General features: G+C 45.2%; 3 protein-coding genes across 10 annotated transcripts in view; 1 reads left to right on the plus strand and 2 right to left on the minus strand.

Moving 5' to 3' along the window:
- The first annotated feature begins 762 nt into the window (after positions 1 to 762).
- neurog3 (neurogenin 3) lies at positions 763 to 1,658 on the plus strand. The gene is made up of 2 exons (XM_029834706.1): positions 763 to 815; positions 958 to 1,658. Exon 2 carries the CDS (start codon positions 959 to 961, stop codon positions 1,568 to 1,570), a length of 612 nt encoding a protein of 203 aa, XP_029690566.1. The 5' UTR covers positions 763 to 815; position 958; the 3' UTR covers positions 1,571 to 1,658.
- A 188-nt stretch (positions 1,659 to 1,846) lies between these two features.
- Positions 1,847 to 6,796, minus strand: pdlim1 (PDZ and LIM domain 1 (elfin)). The gene is made up of 7 exons (XM_011602930.2): positions 6,542 to 6,796; positions 5,560 to 5,711; positions 5,076 to 5,160; positions 3,959 to 4,134; positions 3,256 to 3,404; positions 3,032 to 3,149; positions 1,847 to 2,373 (listed from the first exon to the last, which is right to left on the minus strand). The coding sequence occupies exons 1-7, from the start codon at positions 6,632 to 6,634 to the stop codon at positions 2,187 to 2,189; spliced, it is 960 nt and encodes a 319-aa protein (XP_011601232.1). The 5' UTR covers positions 6,635 to 6,796; the 3' UTR covers positions 1,847 to 2,186.
- A 1,029-nt stretch (positions 6,797 to 7,825) lies between these two features.
- The window catches only part of sorbs1 (sorbin and SH3 domain containing 1), a 32,706-nt gene continuing 20,335 nt past the window's right edge, over positions 7,826 to 20,196 (minus strand). For 5 of the 8 annotated variants that reach the window (XM_029834704.1, XM_029834702.1, XM_029834699.1 and 2 more), the window contains 12 exons: positions 19,331 to 19,509; positions 15,212 to 15,276; positions 14,933 to 15,103; positions 14,454 to 14,503; positions 14,254 to 14,368; positions 14,042 to 14,167; positions 13,751 to 13,945; positions 13,009 to 13,530; positions 12,188 to 12,283; positions 11,288 to 11,340; positions 11,103 to 11,209; positions 7,827 to 10,438 (listed from right to left, as the gene is read on the minus strand). In XM_029834704.1, the coding sequence (XP_029690564.1) occupies positions 10,371 to 10,438; positions 11,103 to 11,209; positions 11,288 to 11,340; positions 12,188 to 12,283; positions 13,009 to 13,530; positions 13,751 to 13,945; positions 14,042 to 14,167; positions 14,254 to 14,368; positions 14,454 to 14,503; positions 14,933 to 15,103; positions 15,212 to 15,276; positions 19,331 to 19,509 (1,747 nt within the window). In that variant the 3' untranslated portion in view covers positions 7,827 to 10,370. Of the gene's footprint in view, positions 10,439 to 11,102; positions 11,210 to 11,287; positions 11,341 to 12,187; positions 12,284 to 13,008; positions 13,531 to 13,750; positions 13,946 to 14,041; positions 14,168 to 14,253; positions 14,369 to 14,453; positions 14,504 to 14,932; positions 15,104 to 15,211; positions 15,277 to 19,330; positions 19,510 to 20,196 lie in introns of all 8 variants that reach the window. The other 3 variants (XM_029834698.1, XM_029834700.1, XM_029834705.1) reach the window with 3 other exon arrangements.

Raw genomic sequence — 20,196 nt, forward strand, 5'->3', positions numbered from 1 at the left:
TGAAATAGAAGAAAATCGGCGTTGAATATTAACCCTGTTTCCAGGGTTTTGTGCGCAAAAATGCCACATGGAAACGAGCGCTCTGACTTTAGGAGAAACATTGAGAGATTCCCGCCATTCCAGGCATTCACAAGATCATTACGACAACGTTTCGTAGTCAACAAACTCTAAATGATAGTTTTTCTACGCCGTTTCTGCACTGTATACTTACATATATGTTTAACGTTTATTTCGCGCTGTAATTTAGCTTCTCGTCTCGGACAAAAAAAAAAATCCTGCATGTCTGATCCAGGATGAGGGGATTATGGATAATGTAAAACACAGCAAAAGCCACATTTATTCACTGAAAAGATACTGAAATGAAGAGATCAAATAAGATTATCAAGGAAGAAGTCCGGAATCGATCTTAACCTCATTTGTAAGATTTTATGCAAACTTTTGAAAAGAGGTTGAGAATAGCTTCAACTGCCAAGGCCTGTCTGAGATTATTGTTAATCTGGCACACATGACACAAAAACAGACACGCGTACTGGAGTGAAAATAACAAAGAATGCATAAAGAAACACAGCACTTGGAAGAATCAAAGACAGAGGGGGCAAATTGAAGGATGGGCTGCAAAGAAGCTGATTGGTCACTTGGTGGACGCTGTTGATTCAGGCCTCCACCTCGCAAAAAAAAAAGATAAGATAAAGACCATATAAAATACCAGGGATGCGCATCCATCCCTCACTGTCAACTGCGCACACTGCGTGCTGCCTCCAGCCACAGCGGACACGCAAGAAGGACTGCCTTTTCATCCCAGCATCACCCTTCAAGTAAGGCCAATCATGTCCGATTTAACATCGCAGTTTTTAAATTCAGAATTTTGGAGGTAACTCGGGAGAACAGAGAAACGGTGATGGGAGTAATTTAGTTACTCCTTTAAATTGGATTACATTCGAACTGGTATTTCCACAGGATGTCTCCTCGAGTTCTGTGCGCTCCCGCTGATTTGCGCACCAGCAGAGGCGCACTGACCGACGACAGGCTCTCCGTCACCTCAGGTGACACCCAGGAGTCTCTGCTCCGGAAACCCAGGGGTGTTCTGGTCGGAGATGTGCTCACCGTAACGAATCTTAAACACAAAAGCAGACGCGAGAGAGCTGGGCAGCGGGGCCGGCGCAGGATGAAGGCGAACGACAGGGAGCGCCACCGGATGCACAACCTGAACTCCGCCCTGGACGCGCTGCGGAGCATCCTGCCGGTGCTGCCCGAAGAAACTAAACTGACTAAAATCGAAACTCTGCGCTTTGCCCACAACTACATCTGGGCTTTGACCGAGACTCTGCGCATGGCCGACCAACAGGAGCACACGGCAGGCTGCGATGCGAGTGGCCCGGGGAACGTTGTGTCTGCGCTGTGGACAAGCGCAACAGCCGCGCCTGGCACCGACGACGAGTTTGACCTGAAAAGCTGCCAGATGACCTCTCATGAAGGCTTCCCAGCCGATCCCATGCGTTTCACCCCCTTCACCTTTTATTTCTCACCGCTCTACGGTGGAAATTACGTCACAAACACTTGGGAATACTGATGGGAATCTCTTCCTTCTTGCACTTGAAACCTTTTATGCGGCGCTGCCACTGCTATAATAATTATTGAATTATCTGTTAACACACAGGAGTGCAGCAGCGCTTTAGGTCATTGTAAAAAGTTAACTGAGCATCTCTTCTTAAAAGCACTTAAATTGTGAGCAGAAACGCAAGGAGACCGTTTTTTTGTCGTTTGAACTGTAATTTTGCTGTAAATTGAAGGAATGAGCTCTTTTGTAATGTTACAGTCCTTTCCAGCACAATCATTGACCAAGTACACTTAAAGATAGAAATATTTATTTCACAAAACCAAGTTGTGTCAGCAATTTTTGACGTGTGTAAAATCGACTGTATTTATTCAACAAATCAGCACTAGAAAACATGTCTGGGATGCAGAGTGGCTTTTCACCGTTTAAAAAACAGACATAATTAACACAAAGACAAATATAGCATCATTCAAATGGAAACATTTAAACTCAAAGATGTGGTTCTTTGCTAGAATCTAAGAAGGCAGGTGTTGAGAGATCATTGAATAATCACAGGAACTGAAGGTCTTGGGTCACTCTGCGGGGTCCTTTGGTGGTGTGCAGTCTGAAGGGGCACGCGGCAGAGAACCAACTACTTGGGGAAGACGGTGACCACGTCATAGCCCTCTGGAGGAACAACTCGCTCCCGTGCGTGCTTCTCGCAAAAAATCTTGTCCTCGACAAAGAAATGTCCCTTTTGTTTAAGGTTGACATCACAGTCTGTACAGGTGTAGCACTCAGGGTGGCGGAACTTGTCCCTCAGCTTGACCATGGCTCCCCTGAGGCGGAGACATGGAAATCAGCTCCAGTTTAATTTCACAGAGGCTAAAACACAAGCTTGATTTATGACTTGACTTGTTCTATGTGAAAATGACAGAATCACACACAAAAACTGGACAGGATACCAGAAATACAAATAAAACCCAACTTTTTCTAAATAATAACCAATAAATGAGAAAACTATATTGTGTTTTTGTCTTTTTGACACAGTGTGTTATTTTTGTTTTTGAAGAGTTAACTTTACATTTTCTACATTTTTTACTGCAATTTGGACCTTTTTTTTTTTTTTAAATATATCTGGTCGTAACCGTGACACAGTTTAAACTTCACACCCTACAAGAAAATGCTGACTTCATGCAAAATTTTGATCTACAATGAGTCACAGTGACCTCAACAATGAAACTAAATGGTCTCATTATTAAAGTATTTGTGTCAGGGCAGAAAATATCTCCCCAAATTTGGTCTCTAGACGCAACCACAAGGTGGAGACAAAGCGTAAAGAGAGCCTCAGCTTATGAGGAGCCACAGTTGTGATCCACATGTGGATAAATTCACAGCAGTTTTCACTAAAGCGGGAGACAAACGAAGCCATGAAAGGCTCTGAACCACTTCCGGCATGCAGAAAACAGACAGATGCCACCTGTAGAAACTACTTACACAATCCCAGATCCACACTTGTCGCACACGGGCAGTTTCTGCGTGTTCCCCACAGATGATCCAACCTTTGTCGAGGGAGCTTTCACACTTCGAAAACCTGACGGCTTGTCAGAGTCGCCTGCAGAAACACCATAGAAACACACAGGCAAATTTATTCCAGCACAGCCCAGTAACATTTGAGATCCACAAAGATTTTCTGAAGCCTAAAAAACCTGGATTTGTACCCGTCTCGAGAATCTCCTGAAGCACCCTGAATGAAGCCGACTGTCGAGGCGGCTCATCAGACTCCTGGTTCTCCTGCAGCATCTTGTAAACTTCTGAATCTGCTGCGACAGGAGGCCTCTGCCCCATTTGTGTGGGCTCTGATGGAGCTCTAATTAAAAAGAATGGACATTTAAAGCACCGTCACCCATTTAACCCCCTGGTTACATCACTTCTGTACAGGGTTAGTCTCCGAGAGTTTTCAGGATTAAAGCTTTAATGGTATAACTTCATCAGTCTACTCTGATGCTAACACGACACAACTGGAGGGAATAAAATTGTAAAGCACCTTTAAACCCTGAATATTTTCTGTTTAAATAAAGATGCACATAAAAAATGATGAGTCAGCAGTCGGCAAGATTGGACTTGCTTCAGTTGTTCTTTAAAGTGCTCACTTGGAAAACAGTAAATGGAAAAAACTACTATTTGTGAAGAATTAATATGCAAAGTGAGGGAAATGAGGGTTTGGTTAAAAGAAATGTAACCCAGACTTCAATAAGATCATCAACTCAGGCCACCGTGACAGTGGCTCAGAACCGCAGCCGTGTTTTAACATGTTCTTCAGCGTTTGTCAATAAAGCTCTGATCAGAAGAGGAATGACAACAAAAGGGATCTCATCGGAAGCAAGACAGGATTATTGTGGATTTATATTAGGATTATCTTACTTAGCATTGGCCTCGTTAGCTGTGGCCATGGTTTTCACTTCATCCACAGCAGAGTTAAAGTCCTTGATGTTCTCTGAGGAGTACAGACCAGCAGGGTTGTTGTACTGGTTGGTCACCACTTTGGAGCCAAAGGGAAGAGCGCTCCTGTTGTGGCTGGAGCCGATGTGCTTCACTTCCTGTCAACACAGAGCGGAAAAAGTTGGACTGCGCTGAGTTTTGGAAAAGCAAAGGGAGATGAGCACTGGAGTCAGGAATTTGTGAAACGCGCATGCCGCCTGAATCGTGCAAAACCCAACGGAGCAAACCGGGCAAAACTTTTATTGGCTCTGGAGGATGGTGTCATTTTATTTATTTTTAACTAAACAAGCACAAACATGCAGCTGACATCTACTGTAAAGGATAACATGGAAACAACTAGGAAACATGGATAACATGGAAACAACAACTGTAAAGGACAACATGGAAAAAGAAACGGGAAACTTTGTCAAGTAGCAACTGGAAACCTTTAAGCATTTTGACCCATTTGTAACTGGTTGAATTTAACAGGATAACAAGTGATGACTTCACTGACGTGCAATGAACACACAAAAATACCACTAAATGTAGCTCATGCGTCACACTGCAAACACAGAAATGCCTCCAAAAATAGCTCAGGCATTAATTATCTCTTGTTTCCGTTGCACATAATTCCAGTGTCTCAGTGTGCAGGAACCCGACTGACCAATGACATAATGGCCCAAAAATCCAGGAGGCATTTAAGTGACAGACTCCAGACGGGTGCTTGACGTGAGTTATAGTGTATGTGAGGAAAATGTGCACATGTTTGAAGCACACAGAGCCTGACAAACCATTTCCTACATGAAGTCACACTTTGGCCCCAACTTTCCACTCAGAGGGCAGGAACTGAAGGCTGTGTCAGAGCCTGGCTGATAAACTACTGTCTCCTAGGAAACCTCCTGTTGGGAAGTAAACAATGACTTCATCATTGGCAGTTAGCAGGAAGAACTCTTTAGTGGGTGTAATGGGAAGTGTGTGCACAGCCTTTTAGGAAAGGTAAGGTTCGTCGTGAATGGGATTTCCCACCGTTCAAAATCTGGGACAGAAATCACAAACACACCTTTGGTTCCGATTCAAGGTTCATCTTATACGGGTGCGTCTTCCCTCCTTCGGATGAAAGCGGTGACCACAATTTAATCTCTGACCTGCGGGGCGGAAGAGACACTTAAAAACCGGCAACATCAACACAAAGGTTCTTTTACCTTGATTTCCCCGATTCGTCAGCCCCCCACCCACCAACATTCCCTTTTCATTTACGCAAACATATGTGCTTCAGCTTGTCTGCTGCCTCCTCGATTTCTACATCACAGAAGAGGAGACTCACTAGCAGAGAAATGATGTCATGGTCTGTGATGACAGCGTTACAACGGAGCTCATCCTTTAAACTCAAATGAAAGATTTCACCAGACAAATGACAGATTCTCTTCAAAACCCCCGGTGACTCCACTTCCTGAACACCTGGGCTGTAGGTAAGTGTTCCCACCAGTCCGCCTCCTTCATTCCTGTGGTGATGCACCTCAGATGGACGCATTGCTACAACCCACCTGTCTACAGAGAGCACCATCTCATCAATGCACCCCTTGATTTTGTTCTGTGCTTCCAAGTGAGTCATGTGCTCCGTGGACTCTCCGTCGATCGCCAAGATCATGTCTCCGATACACAGGTTGGCCTGAGCAGCTTTGCTCCCAGGGGTGACCTAAAGATTAGAACAGGATTTTAACTTATACACCAGATTCATGGAAAACCAGCTCTGACTTGCAACCACATGGAAACACCATCAGACTCCAGCTCCGCCGCTGTGTTGTTTAAGCAACACATTTAGTGACCCGTGTCCCCCAGACGGAGTATTGACAGTACACATAAACACAGGTAGTCCAAGAGAAGCTCAATTAGCAGCTCAGGTTAACAGATTCCTGAGGGCAAACGCTTCCATCACAGAGATAAAGACCGTCTCTGGCACAGGTCAGGAATTCCTGATCACTTTTCCATGGGCGGAGAGGTCTGATCTGACCATTTAATTACATACATTTTCAAATACTTTCATAACTGGATGATGTGGAATATAACACTATGTGAAACTGATGTTTCAGTGAGGGGAAAAGAGGAACTCTGTGACTATAGATTAGGCAAATATTCTGTTTCTCAATATTAACATGTGATTTAAACCGTAGATATGTAAAATCCTTAAGTTGACATTTCGATTTATACTTTCGATTGACATTCAATTGAGTTTAAGAACATAATGACTTTCTACGTTAACAAATGGAAAAAAACCGTCAAGCTGTTAGCAGTTTGGTGGTTAAATTAAAGTGACAATATCAGTAGAGTAGAATCAGAAAGTGCTGTTGTGAGTTTAACATCAATAAGAATGTTAGCCTGCAGCTAACAGAAGCTAACGGTTATGTGCTAGCTTTCTAACTATTTTCCTGGCTAAATTCGAGGAGCGAAGTGAAAGTGGGAACCGGAGAGGCCCAGGTGTGGCCAGACCAATTTAAAACTGGAAACTACCGCAGTCTTCATAGTTACCCTGGAAATAGTCAGCGGTTGCTCGAAGTCTTTCCCTCCAACGAGTCTGAATCCCCAGGGTCCGGGACCCTGCATCACTACCCGCAGAGGCATCGCTGTCGTCGGCCGGGTCGTTTCCTTAACAAAGCTGCGTGTTTTGTAATGCGCCCCAGCGCCCGATCACGTCTCAGCGTGGATGACAAGTGCAGATGTTTGAGGCGGGCTACCGGAGCCTTACAGGCGGGGGAGGACCCTCAAGTTCCACTCCGGACCAATGGATTCCGAAGTTCCACCGCTGATAAGGCCGAGCACAAAGATCGCCTATCAATGTGACACGTCACTCTGGCACATTTTAGAGGACGCCGTCCCAGAAATATTGACTTGGTGGTCCTGGGACGGGGATTCAATTAACAACACAAGGAAAAGTATATTAAAAATATATTGCCAGACATGGGGCGTGTGTGTTTCTTACTGCAGTGATTTATTTGGATACAAGTGCGATAATACTATAACACATACAAAGATTACGATCATAACAGCACACGTTCACACAAGCTAAAACTAGAAGCAAAGATACACAAGTTGTTGAGTCTATTTTCACCTGTATATCAGTGGTGCCATTTTTAAAGATATGGCTGTAAATTAATACAACAAACCTCATTCATTTTAAAGGTGAGGGACTTCTAGTTGGTGATTTCCTTGCCTAAAGGAGCTTAAAGCAGCGCAGAGTGACTGCTCTTGCCTTTTCCCCTTTCTTCGCGGTGTTTGTTTTAAAGATGGGGCCTGTTGGTGCGTCACTGTTACATGCAGGCTTACCATTTATGGAATAGCTAAATCCCAGGATGTGGAATGTGCCGCTCCCAAACCTTGAATTCCTGTTTGAGGATCTTTGCTGAAAGCTTTGGCCGCCCCTCTGCTAGTGAACTTTACATAAATCCAACAGGTTTTCTAATCCTGTGTTTGGAGGAGTTGCACCGAGGAAGTAAACAATCCCTCCTGCTACTGTTTGAACTGTAGGAACGCATCTGTCAGCAAAATAGGAGAGTTTTTCTGTAGGTGTCCCAACAACGGGCCTCATCATTTCTCTTCCGGTGCCTCAGAAAGAGGCTCTGGAAGTTTGCTACAAATTAGGAGCTCCACCTGAAGCTCACCTGCAGTTGCGTTTAGGATTGTGCAAGAAAGCAACAAGTATATTAGGCAGCATTTGCATTTGCGCACATTGACAAAACCTTCCCTAAATTTGTATCAGAATTCACTCAATTAACAATCCCATATTTGCCAGAAACAGAAACAAGCGACGCCCCAGGTGATTTAAAGTGTTTATTAAATATTGCATAATACCGAAGTCACAGCAGTGTATAGTATCTCTATTTTCATTTTAAGCACTGCAAATTGAAGCAAACAAACCAAACCTGCTGCCTGTTGTGCGTCTCCACCTACCGATCCATTCTTGTGAATATTAAGTTAAAGCACTGTTTCACACTTATTAAGTATTTTTGCAGTAACTGTCTTCTTAGTACTAAACAGCTCTCCCATCTCAGGGGATGGAGCCAATGGAAAAGCCACAGTTACATTAAATGTCACAAAAAAAAGACAATGAGGCACGATTTTGCATCTAACATAAGGCATTATGATCCTTACAAATGGCAGCGTAATTATCAGATGTGTGAAACCTCCTGTGCTCAGTAATGCTCCACTCTGTGCTTATGACAAAAAACCCCTTCAGCTGCAAACAGTCTTGCAGAGCCATTTTCTTCTTATTTTACATATTTACACTCCTTCATGTGCCATGTTACTCTGGTTTCTACATATTGTGTGTGCATTGGCCACATTTCATATAGTTATACATTCATACTTCAGGTGATACTTAACAGAAAGTTGCAGGTACACAAAGTTGCAGGTACAAAGTGAGTTTTGCTATGGCCGAAGTAAACAAACTGTCTGGTATACTGCAGCTGGACTCGATCTCTCTCCATGTCCCCCCGTCGATCAGCACAATCATGCAGAGCGGAAGAAACATGGGAACAAAACTATTGAACCGCCAGTGAAACACATGCTGTGTGGTGTACTATAATACCTGCCTACAGTTGTTCAGTGCTGTGCAGCATGAGTCAGCATGAGTTTCAACAGCAAGCAAAGGAGAGCAGGGAAACCCCGACTGCTACGTTAATGTTCCATTTCAATTATGTCAGCCACACAAAGCTCCAAACACGGTAAATGTTCCAGATGCAAAGGCAGAGATAAAAACAACCTTAGGTTATCTATCAGGGTTTCAGATTTCGACCCGCAGATGGCTGCCGTTTAGACCTTTAAACCCTTTCTTCCATCCCCTCAAGTGCACCCGTGTGCGAGTCTGAGCATGTCGCAACCAGCAGCGAGTGCGTTTGTGGCATCTCTGCTGAGGCCTGAGGAGCACAGTGCAGCGGTTCAAAACAATGCGGAATTTGAATAAAATAGGAAAAGAGTAGCCTTCGATTGTGACCAGCTGCCGGCTGAAGGTGGAAGACGACTCTGATAATATGACAGGAGAAGAAGAATGATGCTTTGCGCTTGATTTGTCTATTCCTCAGAGATTTTACACAGCATGCCACTAACATTAATATTTAAATAATTCCACTTCCTTTATTACCCAAGTTGTGATCATTAGATATGAAAATACGTAGCCACATTTAGAAGGCCTCTTTAAGTTTTCTGTACACATTTACATGACAAAAACATACAATCTTATTAGTAAGGACACAAAGATATGATGACAATCTCAATAATTGGATTATCTTCTAAGACACCTCGTTGGAGTCACTTAATACGCTAACGGGTTTTTGCGTCATCACTGATAAATGGACTCTTTTGTTGGATGAGGGAGGCGCTACCATGCCTGTCCTGTGGGTGTTCTGCAGCTAGTATCTACCTTACAGTCTTTTGTTCCTTCACATAAGAGGTATAAAGGCAAATTCAATGCGTTTGACAATAAAGACGTGGATGTGTACGTGTTTTCAGACATGCAGGATAGTCCATGTATCCTTTCCAGATGTGAGCGTTCTTCCACACAGGCGTAATTATTGTTGCATGTCCCCTTTGGATAGAAACTAAAGGCAACACTGAAGCGGTATCCAACTGCTTTGAGTTATGTTGGATTTCTAATGACTCAGCAAGAGAATAAAACAGCTATTTATAGATAAGGCTTCATGAGTTTAAACTCTGTAAAATGTAATCTGAAGGAATTAAAAAAATAGCATAATTTAGATGTATTGTCAAGCAAATATTTTTCTAATACATTGCTACTTTCAGTGTTATTTTATGTTGTGTTTCTTTGTCAAATGTAGGTTGGTGTTCTTTTTACAAATGTACGTTTGGCATAAACCGAAGCGCTAAAGCAGGGTAACTTGCACTCGATCCACCTTAATGAATTTGCCCCTGAAGAATTGATCATGGATAAAATAAAAGACTTAAAACCTTGTTCAATTATCGGGGGGGCACGTTTTGCACACGCTAGTGGCCTCTAAGTTGAGCTGTTACTGCATGCTAACACTTGTGCATTACACAGAATATGGATAAAGGATTCTCTGTACAATTAAGCCAATTTGTGGTCATTATTCCACAGACACATTCTGCATATAGGAAATGATAGATTCAGAATAAAATTGTAAAATGCAGATGCACAGAATGTGAAAGGTCACGGGCAGGGAGCCGTTGTTGTCTTAATGTCGTACGGTTTGTCACAGCTCAGGCCTGATTTCTTCCCAGACTGAGCAGAACTGTCTGGCTAAATGACTATGCTAACCAACAGCCATGCGTAATAGTGAGGACCTCCAAAGCGTCATAAGCAACCACATGTTACAGCCAGATATCTTTACAGTTTCACCTCCTTCACATAATTCCCAGGAAATGTCCCAAACTGTTTAGTCCTCTTTGAGGTACCTGTAGAGAAGAGACAAGAAACAATTTTTAGAAATGCTATAACTAATTGTACATGAAAAAAGTTATTTTGAGGTCTGCAATACAAAATCCTGTTGAAATATTTGTAGCTACCCAGGCTGTGGAGCAGGCAAGATGCTAACAGATATTTATTTATTGTCACAAAGTCTAATAGGTAAGGCTATGAGGCTCACCTTAAAAAGACAATATTTGCTTTTTCAGAGGATTTAATAGTATTTGTTAACCTAGCTAGACTAATCAGTAAGAACACTAAAAAGAATTAGTGAACATGGTCAAAAACTGCAAAGGGATTACAAGCACCAAACATCATGTTAACATCTGTTAACATCCACACAAGTTAATAGCGGTTTTGTTCTGTTCATATTCTTGAGTGTTTTTTTCTTTTCTTAAAAGTGTGCCTTTGAAAAGGCCCTCAAGGCCTCGTGTATGAATGTAGCACTCATTCATCAGCTGTCATCCTTTAGAAACTCTATATGGAAGGTTGTGACACACTGAAAATGGCTCTAATGCCGGAGGAGCCCTGAGCGGGCACATTGCACGCGTTCAGTCCTCTGCTGTCACTCTGCAGAAACCCTATATGGATTAATGTGACACAGCTAGCGTGACTGCACCTGCAAGGAATCCGAAGGGACGCCTGAACACATACCGACAAACCAGCCGTCGTCACATTTCTCCATCACGCTGACTAGATCGCCCTCCTTCAGCTCCAGCTCATCCTCGTTCTGTGGTACGTAGCTGTACATAGCCTGGAAACTGCAGCAGAGACGCACGGGGACATTCAGAAGTCGTGAAAGACAACCTCGCTGAAATTCAAACGGAGGCCTTACTTACATTCCACAGTGGAGACGGCTGGGCTCTGGGCTGCTACTGTGGGACTGGGGTTGCTGGGAAATGATGAGAGATTGTTTACTGGGGTGGGGGTGCAGTCTATGGACAGAGCCATGAGGGTGGTGGGACAGGGTGCTGCAGTACCTCACCGAGGTCTCTGCTATATTCAAGATCTCATTGCACACTGCTTCCTAATAGTAGTAGATGTAAGAGTGGAGGTAGTAGTGAGGGGAGTAGTGGAAGTTGGTGAATTCATGAGGGTTCCAGGAGAGGGTGAGGTGCAGTTGAGGATTTAAAAAGGGGGATACATGACCAAAGTCCAGTAAGTATCAAAGAAGAAGAAGAAGAAGCGGTCCGTTAGAAGCCAGCAGAGAAAGAGGAGACGATGATGGAGTCCGACAGGAAACGCATGAAAAAGCCAGAGCTCAGAGTGAGAGCATGAAGGAGAATTAGTTCCACGTTTACACATGAATCAGGGTGAACATGCAGTATTAAAGCAGCAATGATGCCTAAAATGACAAAATTGGCAGTTTTACTCCTTAAAAATACATCAGTGTTAATGAAACTCATTATCTAGATGACAAAGTTAATAACAGGATTCAATCACACATACGTCACAGTTCAAACGTCTGATATGTGAGATTTTTAATCCAATATTATCTACATAGATCAGCCTACAGTTTTTACTGTAGCAACACAAACTTTAATATTCATGAATATTACTCATATAGGATCCATCAATTTTACAGAATCAAAACAGTATACAAACAGAAACCTCTGGACCGGGAATTCATTATTTTTTCTTCTGAATTATTAAAGTTGATGCAATACTGAAGGCAGCAGATTAAGAAAGGGAATAGAGAGCAGTCACAACAGCTGATGTACAATTCTGCACCCACTTACGGCAAACGAGTTGACGTTGTTGTTCTCTTGGATGTCGAACAGCATCACAGGGCTCCTGGAGCTCCTGCCGTGATGGTCCACCTCATTCCTCAAAAACTGCAATGCAAAGAGTTTAAAAAATAAAATAAATCAGCACTTTATAGCTTTTCTCTTCATGGGTCGGAGCACATATCCACTCTGCTCCAGGCAGAACCAGGCTGTGTTTTGCGTTCGCTTGCAGGTGGAGACATCAACGGCGCAGCAGGTGTAACCTAACAGGCGTGTCACCGTTCACCGTGCAGCGTTTGCCATCACACCCCAGCGTGGAACCACCTCTATGCAACCACATTTGGAGGGAACGAAGCTGGAATTGTTTCGGTACTTTATTGCCACCAAACAAAAGATCCACGTTATTAGTCAGGGATGATGAACTGCGTAAGAACCTCCGTAAGAAGATACTGTATTTATAAAAAAAACACACATCAGTGTTAGTAAAATGATGTTGGTATTTCACTAGATGTAATGGCAAGATCATGTTTTTAACATAATAATGTTACTTGAATCCGCATTTTGACACTGTCAAAAGGTGCAAAGAGCATGCAGACGGGCAGCCATCAGCAGAGTGATGACCCCAACCCTAACCCCTCCTCCGCTAAACCCTCAGCGTCATCCCTCCACGTGAAGCAAATCAGCTGCAGCTCAGACCAGCAGTTAGTGTCACGCGATCCACACATCAACGGCGGTTACATCACAAACGCCCGTTTCTGGGAGTTAAACTACGACCAAAGAGCCCATTTCAGAGTGAGCTGGAGATGCAACACTGCACACCATGCGGAAGATACCTCTGCGGGGCCGTTTGGCTTGTTGCCCTGTGCTGCGTGGGCCCTCTCCCCCTCTGTGACATCCCCTTCGGTTAAGTCTTTCTCCCCCCTAAGCCATCCCTCCAGAACCGGTCCGCTGCAGGGACTCATACCGCGTGACAGATGCGGGGACGGCGGGGAGAGCAGGAACTCCTCCACTTGAGGTGGTGTGAAGGTGAGGAAGGGTGTGGTGGAGTTTGGCCTGGGTGGATGAGGCGGGGGAAGTGGGGAGGCGGCCGGGGAGGCCCCAGGGGAGATGCAGTAAGGGCTTCCTGTGATTGGGGGCACAGGGCTGGCAGAATAGGGTGGAGGCAAATATTCGCCACAGCGGTAGGACACTGTGGGCAGCGGCGGGAGGGGGGGCGTGGGAGCGGCGGGCGGGCTACCGCCTCCCACAGTCAGGGAGATCCACTCAGAGGAGATGGCGTGGACCTCTGGGGACACGGAGCGGCGATGGGAGCGAGGGAGGGGCAAGGGGGAGGTTGTCAGGCGATTGCGAATCAGCTTTACAAGATCGTGGGAGGGGGGGGCGTGAAAGGAGAGAATGGAAGCAGAGGAGAAATGAATAGATAAGAAAAAGATATGAAAACCAGGGTGAAATTTGAGGAACTTTTCAAACAAATGCAGGGGAATCGAGATGAAGAGACTTCCTAGATTCATAGCAGCAAAAAAGGTGCCACAAATGTGCAGAACGATTGGCCGTTGTGGATTTTTTAAACTTTACCTGAGGAGAGGCATTGAGGCTGCGCTGTGGAGAAGGGCTGGCAGGAGGGTCCATGTACTCCACGCCATTTTTGACACGGGGTCTTCGCAACACTTCCACGTAGGTGACGGGAAAGATGCCCTGACGATTGGTGCCTGAGATTTTGCCCTCATACCAGTTTTCATCCACTCTGCGAATGAGCGTGATCCTCTCTCCCTGCGGTCAGAGGTTGGATTTCGGACATCGTGTGAATAAGCCGATCCCTTCAGGAGCGGAACTAGAGTACATGACTGCAAATATTCCCTCTCTAACCTTTCTAAAAGACATTTCCACCACAGTGTCCCCACTGAAGTTGAAGCGAGCCACTGCCTCTCCGTACTCCAGCACCTGCACCGGGACACTTTTCTTCGGCTGGGCCTTCTCTGTGACAGGAAGTAGCTGAAGGAGACCAGAAAGGACAAAAAGAAACCGTAACAAAAACCATCTGAGAGCATCATGGAATCATCGTTCGAGAACTCACACACCTCCACATAGCTCTGAGGGAAAATGCCCACTCTGCCGTGGTGTTCCCCTTCATACCAGTTTTGATCCACCTGTCGAATGATGTAAACAATGTCTCCTTTCTGAAACGGCAGCTCCCTACAAATGAATGGAACGACAAACAGAAATTCAATTGCTTTAGTTTGTTTTTGTGTTAGTCAGATACTTGAATCCAAGCACTTACTTAACACTTTCTGCCCTGAAGTCAAAGCGAGCCATGGCCGGACTCCTCTGCTGATACACAAAACATTGAGTTATTATTACGATCACAATCACTGATCGCCCACATGGACAGAAAGCTGCCCACTGGAATAGTAACCTGTAAATCTCCCTCGCTTGTCTTTTGTGGGCCCATTGAAATTCTAAATATGACAACGATGACAGGAAGGACTAGTCTATTTGTCTTCTTGAAAGAACCTACTGGTATTTACTGAGCAACTGGTCTGCTGAGAGAACAGACACACCTCAGTAAACACCATAATGAACTTTATACCCCATATGTAGCTGCTGGTGATGAGGTCTGCTCAGTATATCCTGTCTTTGACATATTCCCTTCTGCCCGACTGTGCCTACAGAGTACTGCTGCTGAAACCCCCTCAGTCTGACCCCTACAGGACCAGACAAAAGGCACTTCTAAGGATAACACGTCACTCTGTATCATACCTCTACGCCCGACTTCCTTTTCTCCGTGTTATCTGTGATGTTAAGCAGGTCCCCGAAGCGCTCGTTGGTGATAAACTGGTGGTGAGTCGGGACAATGCCTGTGTGTCGCCTGGATGCCGTGTCAGCCTCTTCCTGTTCTCGCTTCAGCCGCCGCTGCTCTTCCAAGATTTTCTGCAAGGAAAAACCAGACCGTACAATTCTCCCATAGGCACAATGTGTGCATTTTTTTTTTTAAAAAGTGATTTGTCGGTAACGATTTCTGAACTGTGATATTCTCACCTCTTTGTCCCCATGGCGTCGACGCAGCACTTCGTCCGGGCTGTCCCCATGCACTGGGGATGAGTCTGGAACAGAACCCAAAAGAAAGCTGTCAGAGCTTTCATTGTGAGCCAAGCCAAAAAGCATTGCTGTTGTAGAATGTGTGATGATATTATGCCTCAAGTTTAATGGGCAAAAATCATTAAACCCCACATTAATAAAAAGCATGCTCTACAGCACCCTGCCACAAAAGCACACACAAATCCAACAGGCTGGATGTGTTACTGCATGCATGTATGGATGAACACAGAATGATCGATGTGTGTTCATGACAAAAAGAGTACCTTGACCAAAAAAAGAACACATTTATTGGAGTTTGAACTTGATTATATCAGCTAGGGATGGCTTAATTTGCTCCCCCACACCAAAACCGGTTCTTGCTCTGCTAGAGGCGGCTATTAAAGTTTGTGCCTGAACTCCTGACCCCCCCCTACTCCAGGGCTGTTACATTGGAAGGAAACAATCTGTCTGACTAACAAAAGCTTTTTTTGAGACAATGAACAATGGAAGATGCCATTTTCTCTGAAAACAGAAAAAAAACCTCCCAAAAAACAGATGCAGATGTGACAAAACATCAATTTAAGAAAATGTATGCAAGGCTATGTTAAAATATCCCACATTTCATGGGAACATAGAGGATTTAATAAAATATATTCCAAATGCAGTGCCTATATGAGGAGCACAAGGTGTTATACTGATGTATCAACGACAGGGAGTGGCAATGCAATGCTAGCACATACTATAGTGATCTTGCATACAACTCAAATGTGATGTCCCCACTTGATATGTAACTCCATCACCAAAAGAGGCCCAAACCTCCTGAGTATTTGGATGCATTAGCGGCACCATACTCATTAACAGAAAAGGAAGAGCACCAAACAGCCTGCTCAGAATGAGATGGAAATACCTCCCCTGTCACTTTTTTGAACACACCACACAGACTAGAGATGGAGGGCGGTGACATCACTTTGTGAAGAGAGGGACACAAGGTGAAGAGAGAGACGAAATAAATGAGCGGCCACAGGGGCCAGAGAGGAGGGTGACAGTGGTGAAGGGAGAGAGATAGCCACCTCTGCGGTGAGCTGACAGCGGCTGCAGGAGGTTCCCATTGGCATCCAAGCATCGCCTGTTACTCAGGGCGTCATTGTTGTTTCCTTCCCCATTGCTGAGCCGCTCCAGGACTTCAAGCGAGGACAGGCGCTGCGGAATCACAGGCCCGAGATCAGTAGACAGACTGTAGGGCCTCTGAACGCCTGCAGTGACTTTGGTGGCTGACAGCGTCCTCCGCGTTTGGTGGGACTGTAAATTCTTGCGCAACCGAAAGGGCGCAGGGCCCATGAGGAGGAGGTTCCCAGGCAGTATGGTCTTTTTCTCTGGCTGAGCCTTCTCCTGCTGGGCCTGCTGTCTCTCGTGTCTGAGTATGGTGGTGAAGCGGGTGTAAGAGGCTGGACAGGATCCTTTGCATTTACTGGGTTTGAGAAGAAGCTGGTGATTCAGGTGGTGAAGGAGGTGGTGGTGGTGGTGGTGGATATGGTTGTGGTGCAGAGGGAAGACCAAGGGACTCTTCGGGTCGTTGTCGTGTTGGCGAGCTGGGACCGAGGAACCTTTACTGAAAATCTTTTCAACCTCAGCCTCCGTATCAGTGGGCGAATCAGCGCGGGGATTTTGACAGCCTGAGGTTGATACGGAGTCTTCAACGGCCGCACTGCGCTGAGACAAGGATTCCTCTTTACCCGTCGCACCTTCTGCCTCGCGTGGGGAGCAGGCATTAGAGCGGGTGGCATCTGACACCAGAAGAGACTCGGCCGACACTGCAGACGTCATGTAGAGGTGGGCAGGGTGATTGAGGTTGTGGCTGGAGTGTAAGGTGGGTAGGGAGGAGGAACGGCTGGGAGCCGTAGTGGAACGCTGGATGATCATTTCAAAAGCACTGACACGTGAAGATACCGCATCCCTGGGAATGTTACCCCCATCCCCTGCCTCTGACCTTTCCCCTCCCTCAGCCTTTGCCTTCTCAAATAGGGAGGTGAGGCTACGGACGCTGCCATGAGGGCTGCAGCCAACTGAACTAGGCCTCTGGATGTGATGCATGTTCCTGTACATGCTGGAAAAATCTGATGCGCTCCTCCTAATTCCAGAGGAAATGTCTGTAGCACCATGGCCGTAGTTCAAGCTTGAGTTCTGTCCACATTCGCTTCCCTCTGCCACTGTAAAGTCTGTGTCACATGCGTCTGTGTAGAGATCCTCACAGCTGTGTGCCTTTGGGCGTCTGGTAGCGTTCGTTGTGCTTTCCTGTCTGTCACCATTAGGGGGCAGAAGCTTGGGCTTGAATTTAGAGGGCAAGATTTGGGGTATACAGGCTTTGGCAGCAGACAGAGGCTTCATATTCTTACACTGGTTACCTACTGCATTGTTATTTACAGAGGAGCAGGGTGAAATTATATAGCCATTCCCACCTTTATAATCCACTGGCAAGCATGCAGGACAACAGAATAAACAACATATTAGATTACAATGGTCACCGATTCTCTCTCTCTCTCTCTCTCTCTCACTCTCTCTCTCTCTCTCACACACACACACACACACACACACACACAAAGACAGTTAGGCACACTTTTAATGTAAATATCTTCCTGAGTAGATGAGCAAAAAACGTAGAGTCGATTCCGTGTGCCTCAATTAATAGATGACAGTTAGACTATCAGCATTGGACATGTGAGGGATTACGTGTTCTCACTCAAAAATGAGTAAAAATTCACTGCCAAGTTGTTAGTATTGGTGCAAACAGCAACATAAGGGGTGAAAAACAGTCATGACATCTAACGTGATGTTCCAGGTCTCATAGGAAAATCAAAACTCAGTTCTCGTCTTTTCCAATGTGCTTATGTTGCAACCATGATGGTGCAAAAATATTCCTCCACATGGCTGTCCCACTTTCACCTCCTACATATTCTGGTCTCCTCTACTTTTAGAAATTAGCCAGACGGCTGCAGTGATGAATGGCCCCGTGGCACCGCGCTTCATGCACTGCTCGCTCCGCAGGGTTGTAAATAAGAAATGCATCCTGAGCCAAGCTGCTGAGCAAAAGCTATGAAAAAACGGGTCTTCCTGGCCTCGGCGTGTGCCTGACACAAAGTACAGATGGGACAGGAAATGACACAACACTTTCTCATGCTGCGAGGCACTTCTGGAGTATGCACCATCCATCTGTCACATTTGTGTCGACCAGAAACTGAGGAAACAAGCATGATTTTATCCTCCACATGCGGAAGCTGAACAGCTCTGAAAACCCCCTTAAGCAGTTTTTTCTTTCAAAAACAAAGACTAATAGAGGTTGTTGTTTTTTTTAGAATTCCTATTAAGAGCACAAGACGCCAACACATGATGATGTGCCTTTTTACAGTAAATTTTGAGTGAGTGTGTGAATCAAACACAAGTAACTCAATGACTTTGTGGCATTACGACCCTTGGCGTCGGTCACTTCTCTCTCTTCCTTACATCTTCAAGCCATGTGGACATACATTCCAGCCGCTGACCTATCACTGACAGCTGACTTCCTCATGTCTATCTGCCCTCTGTGTACCTCCTGTTTATCTCACCCCTGCCTGGCCAGGGTTGCGAGGAACATAACTGTGTTTATCACACTCAAGCCCATGTTCATCCATCCCCTCGGCTCTCTGGCCCTGGAACACTCCAGTCTCGCCTTAAGCCTGCCTAGCGACTGCCTGCTCACAACTGGAGCTAGAAGAGGGGGGGGAAACCCCAAGGTTAACATCGACTTAGCAGCCACCTCACTCCTTCCATTTTCCAGAGCTGATGATCAGACCTAAATCAATTCAGTTGGGTGAATGAATGCTGTGAGGTGATTCTCGAATGTCTGAGAGCAAAGAAAATGTGTTGAATCCAACAGAAAGGCAAACGAAAACACATGTGTCCCTGTCTGACTCCTGGAACGTATCTGTAACTTATTGCTTCTTCCTCAGCAGGAAACTCCATTAATGGATTTAAGCTCCCACATCCATAAACATACACACATCGGCCAGTTTACTGGCTACATTTATAAAGTGGCTGGCATCCTACCTTTCGAGGACGAGGTGCTACCATGGCGCTTGTTTAAGGCCCGCAGGCCTTGGAAGGGAATGTCACCGCCCTCCAGGACACTTTTGTAAACATGGCGTTCATTTTCTGGAGCCGCTGGCTCGCTCTGGGGTGATCCACCGTCCTTCTCCACCTCGCTGTGTCCAGACTTACTTGAGGAGCTAGAGGGTGAAACAACAAACGGATGATTAAATCCTGAAATTCCCTCACAGCACTTGTGTTAGGTGTGTTTATGATAAATACTGATGTGCTTATGGGGGGGGTGAGTAGCCATATGGTTCTCATTTCATACAACTTGAGGTAATTCCTGTCTTCTTGGTAAAAAAAAAAGGGGGGGGGGGGGTCAAAATACCTTGAGATTGAAAAGGCAGGATTTGGTGGTTGATGTTGAGAGAAGGCATTAGCTACCACACATATCTTGGCATTCCAGAGAGGCCAGCAGGACACATTTTCTATAAATATTCTCTGAACATTCCCACATGGTGCATCAGCCTCTTCCAGGCACCTGCATGAATCTCAGGTTTAGCCTCCTTCATGTGCCACCCTGGCATCTCTTTTTAGACAAACAGGACCATTAAACTTTAGCTCCATTATCATTCAAATGGGGGAAAAAAAGACCTAAGAAGGGTTGAGGTTACACAAGCTTGCACAAATGTATCGATACATAACTCTCCTTGTCCAGCCCCTCAACAAGAAGCTCATTCATAGCTTTTATAAAGTTGCTGAAAGAGTTTATCCATTCACTGAATGACATGAACCTAGATTCATTTTACGTCTTTTCTTTTAAAAAAGAATGCTCTTCTAGAAGTCTCCGATTTCAACCAGACCCCAAAGGGGAGGTTAAAAAA

This window comes from Takifugu rubripes, chromosome 4 (genome assembly GCF_901000725.2).
Source record: "Takifugu rubripes chromosome 4, fTakRub1.2, whole genome shotgun sequence".
Taxonomy (NCBI): Eukaryota; Metazoa; Chordata; class Actinopteri; order Tetraodontiformes; family Tetraodontidae; genus Takifugu; species Takifugu rubripes.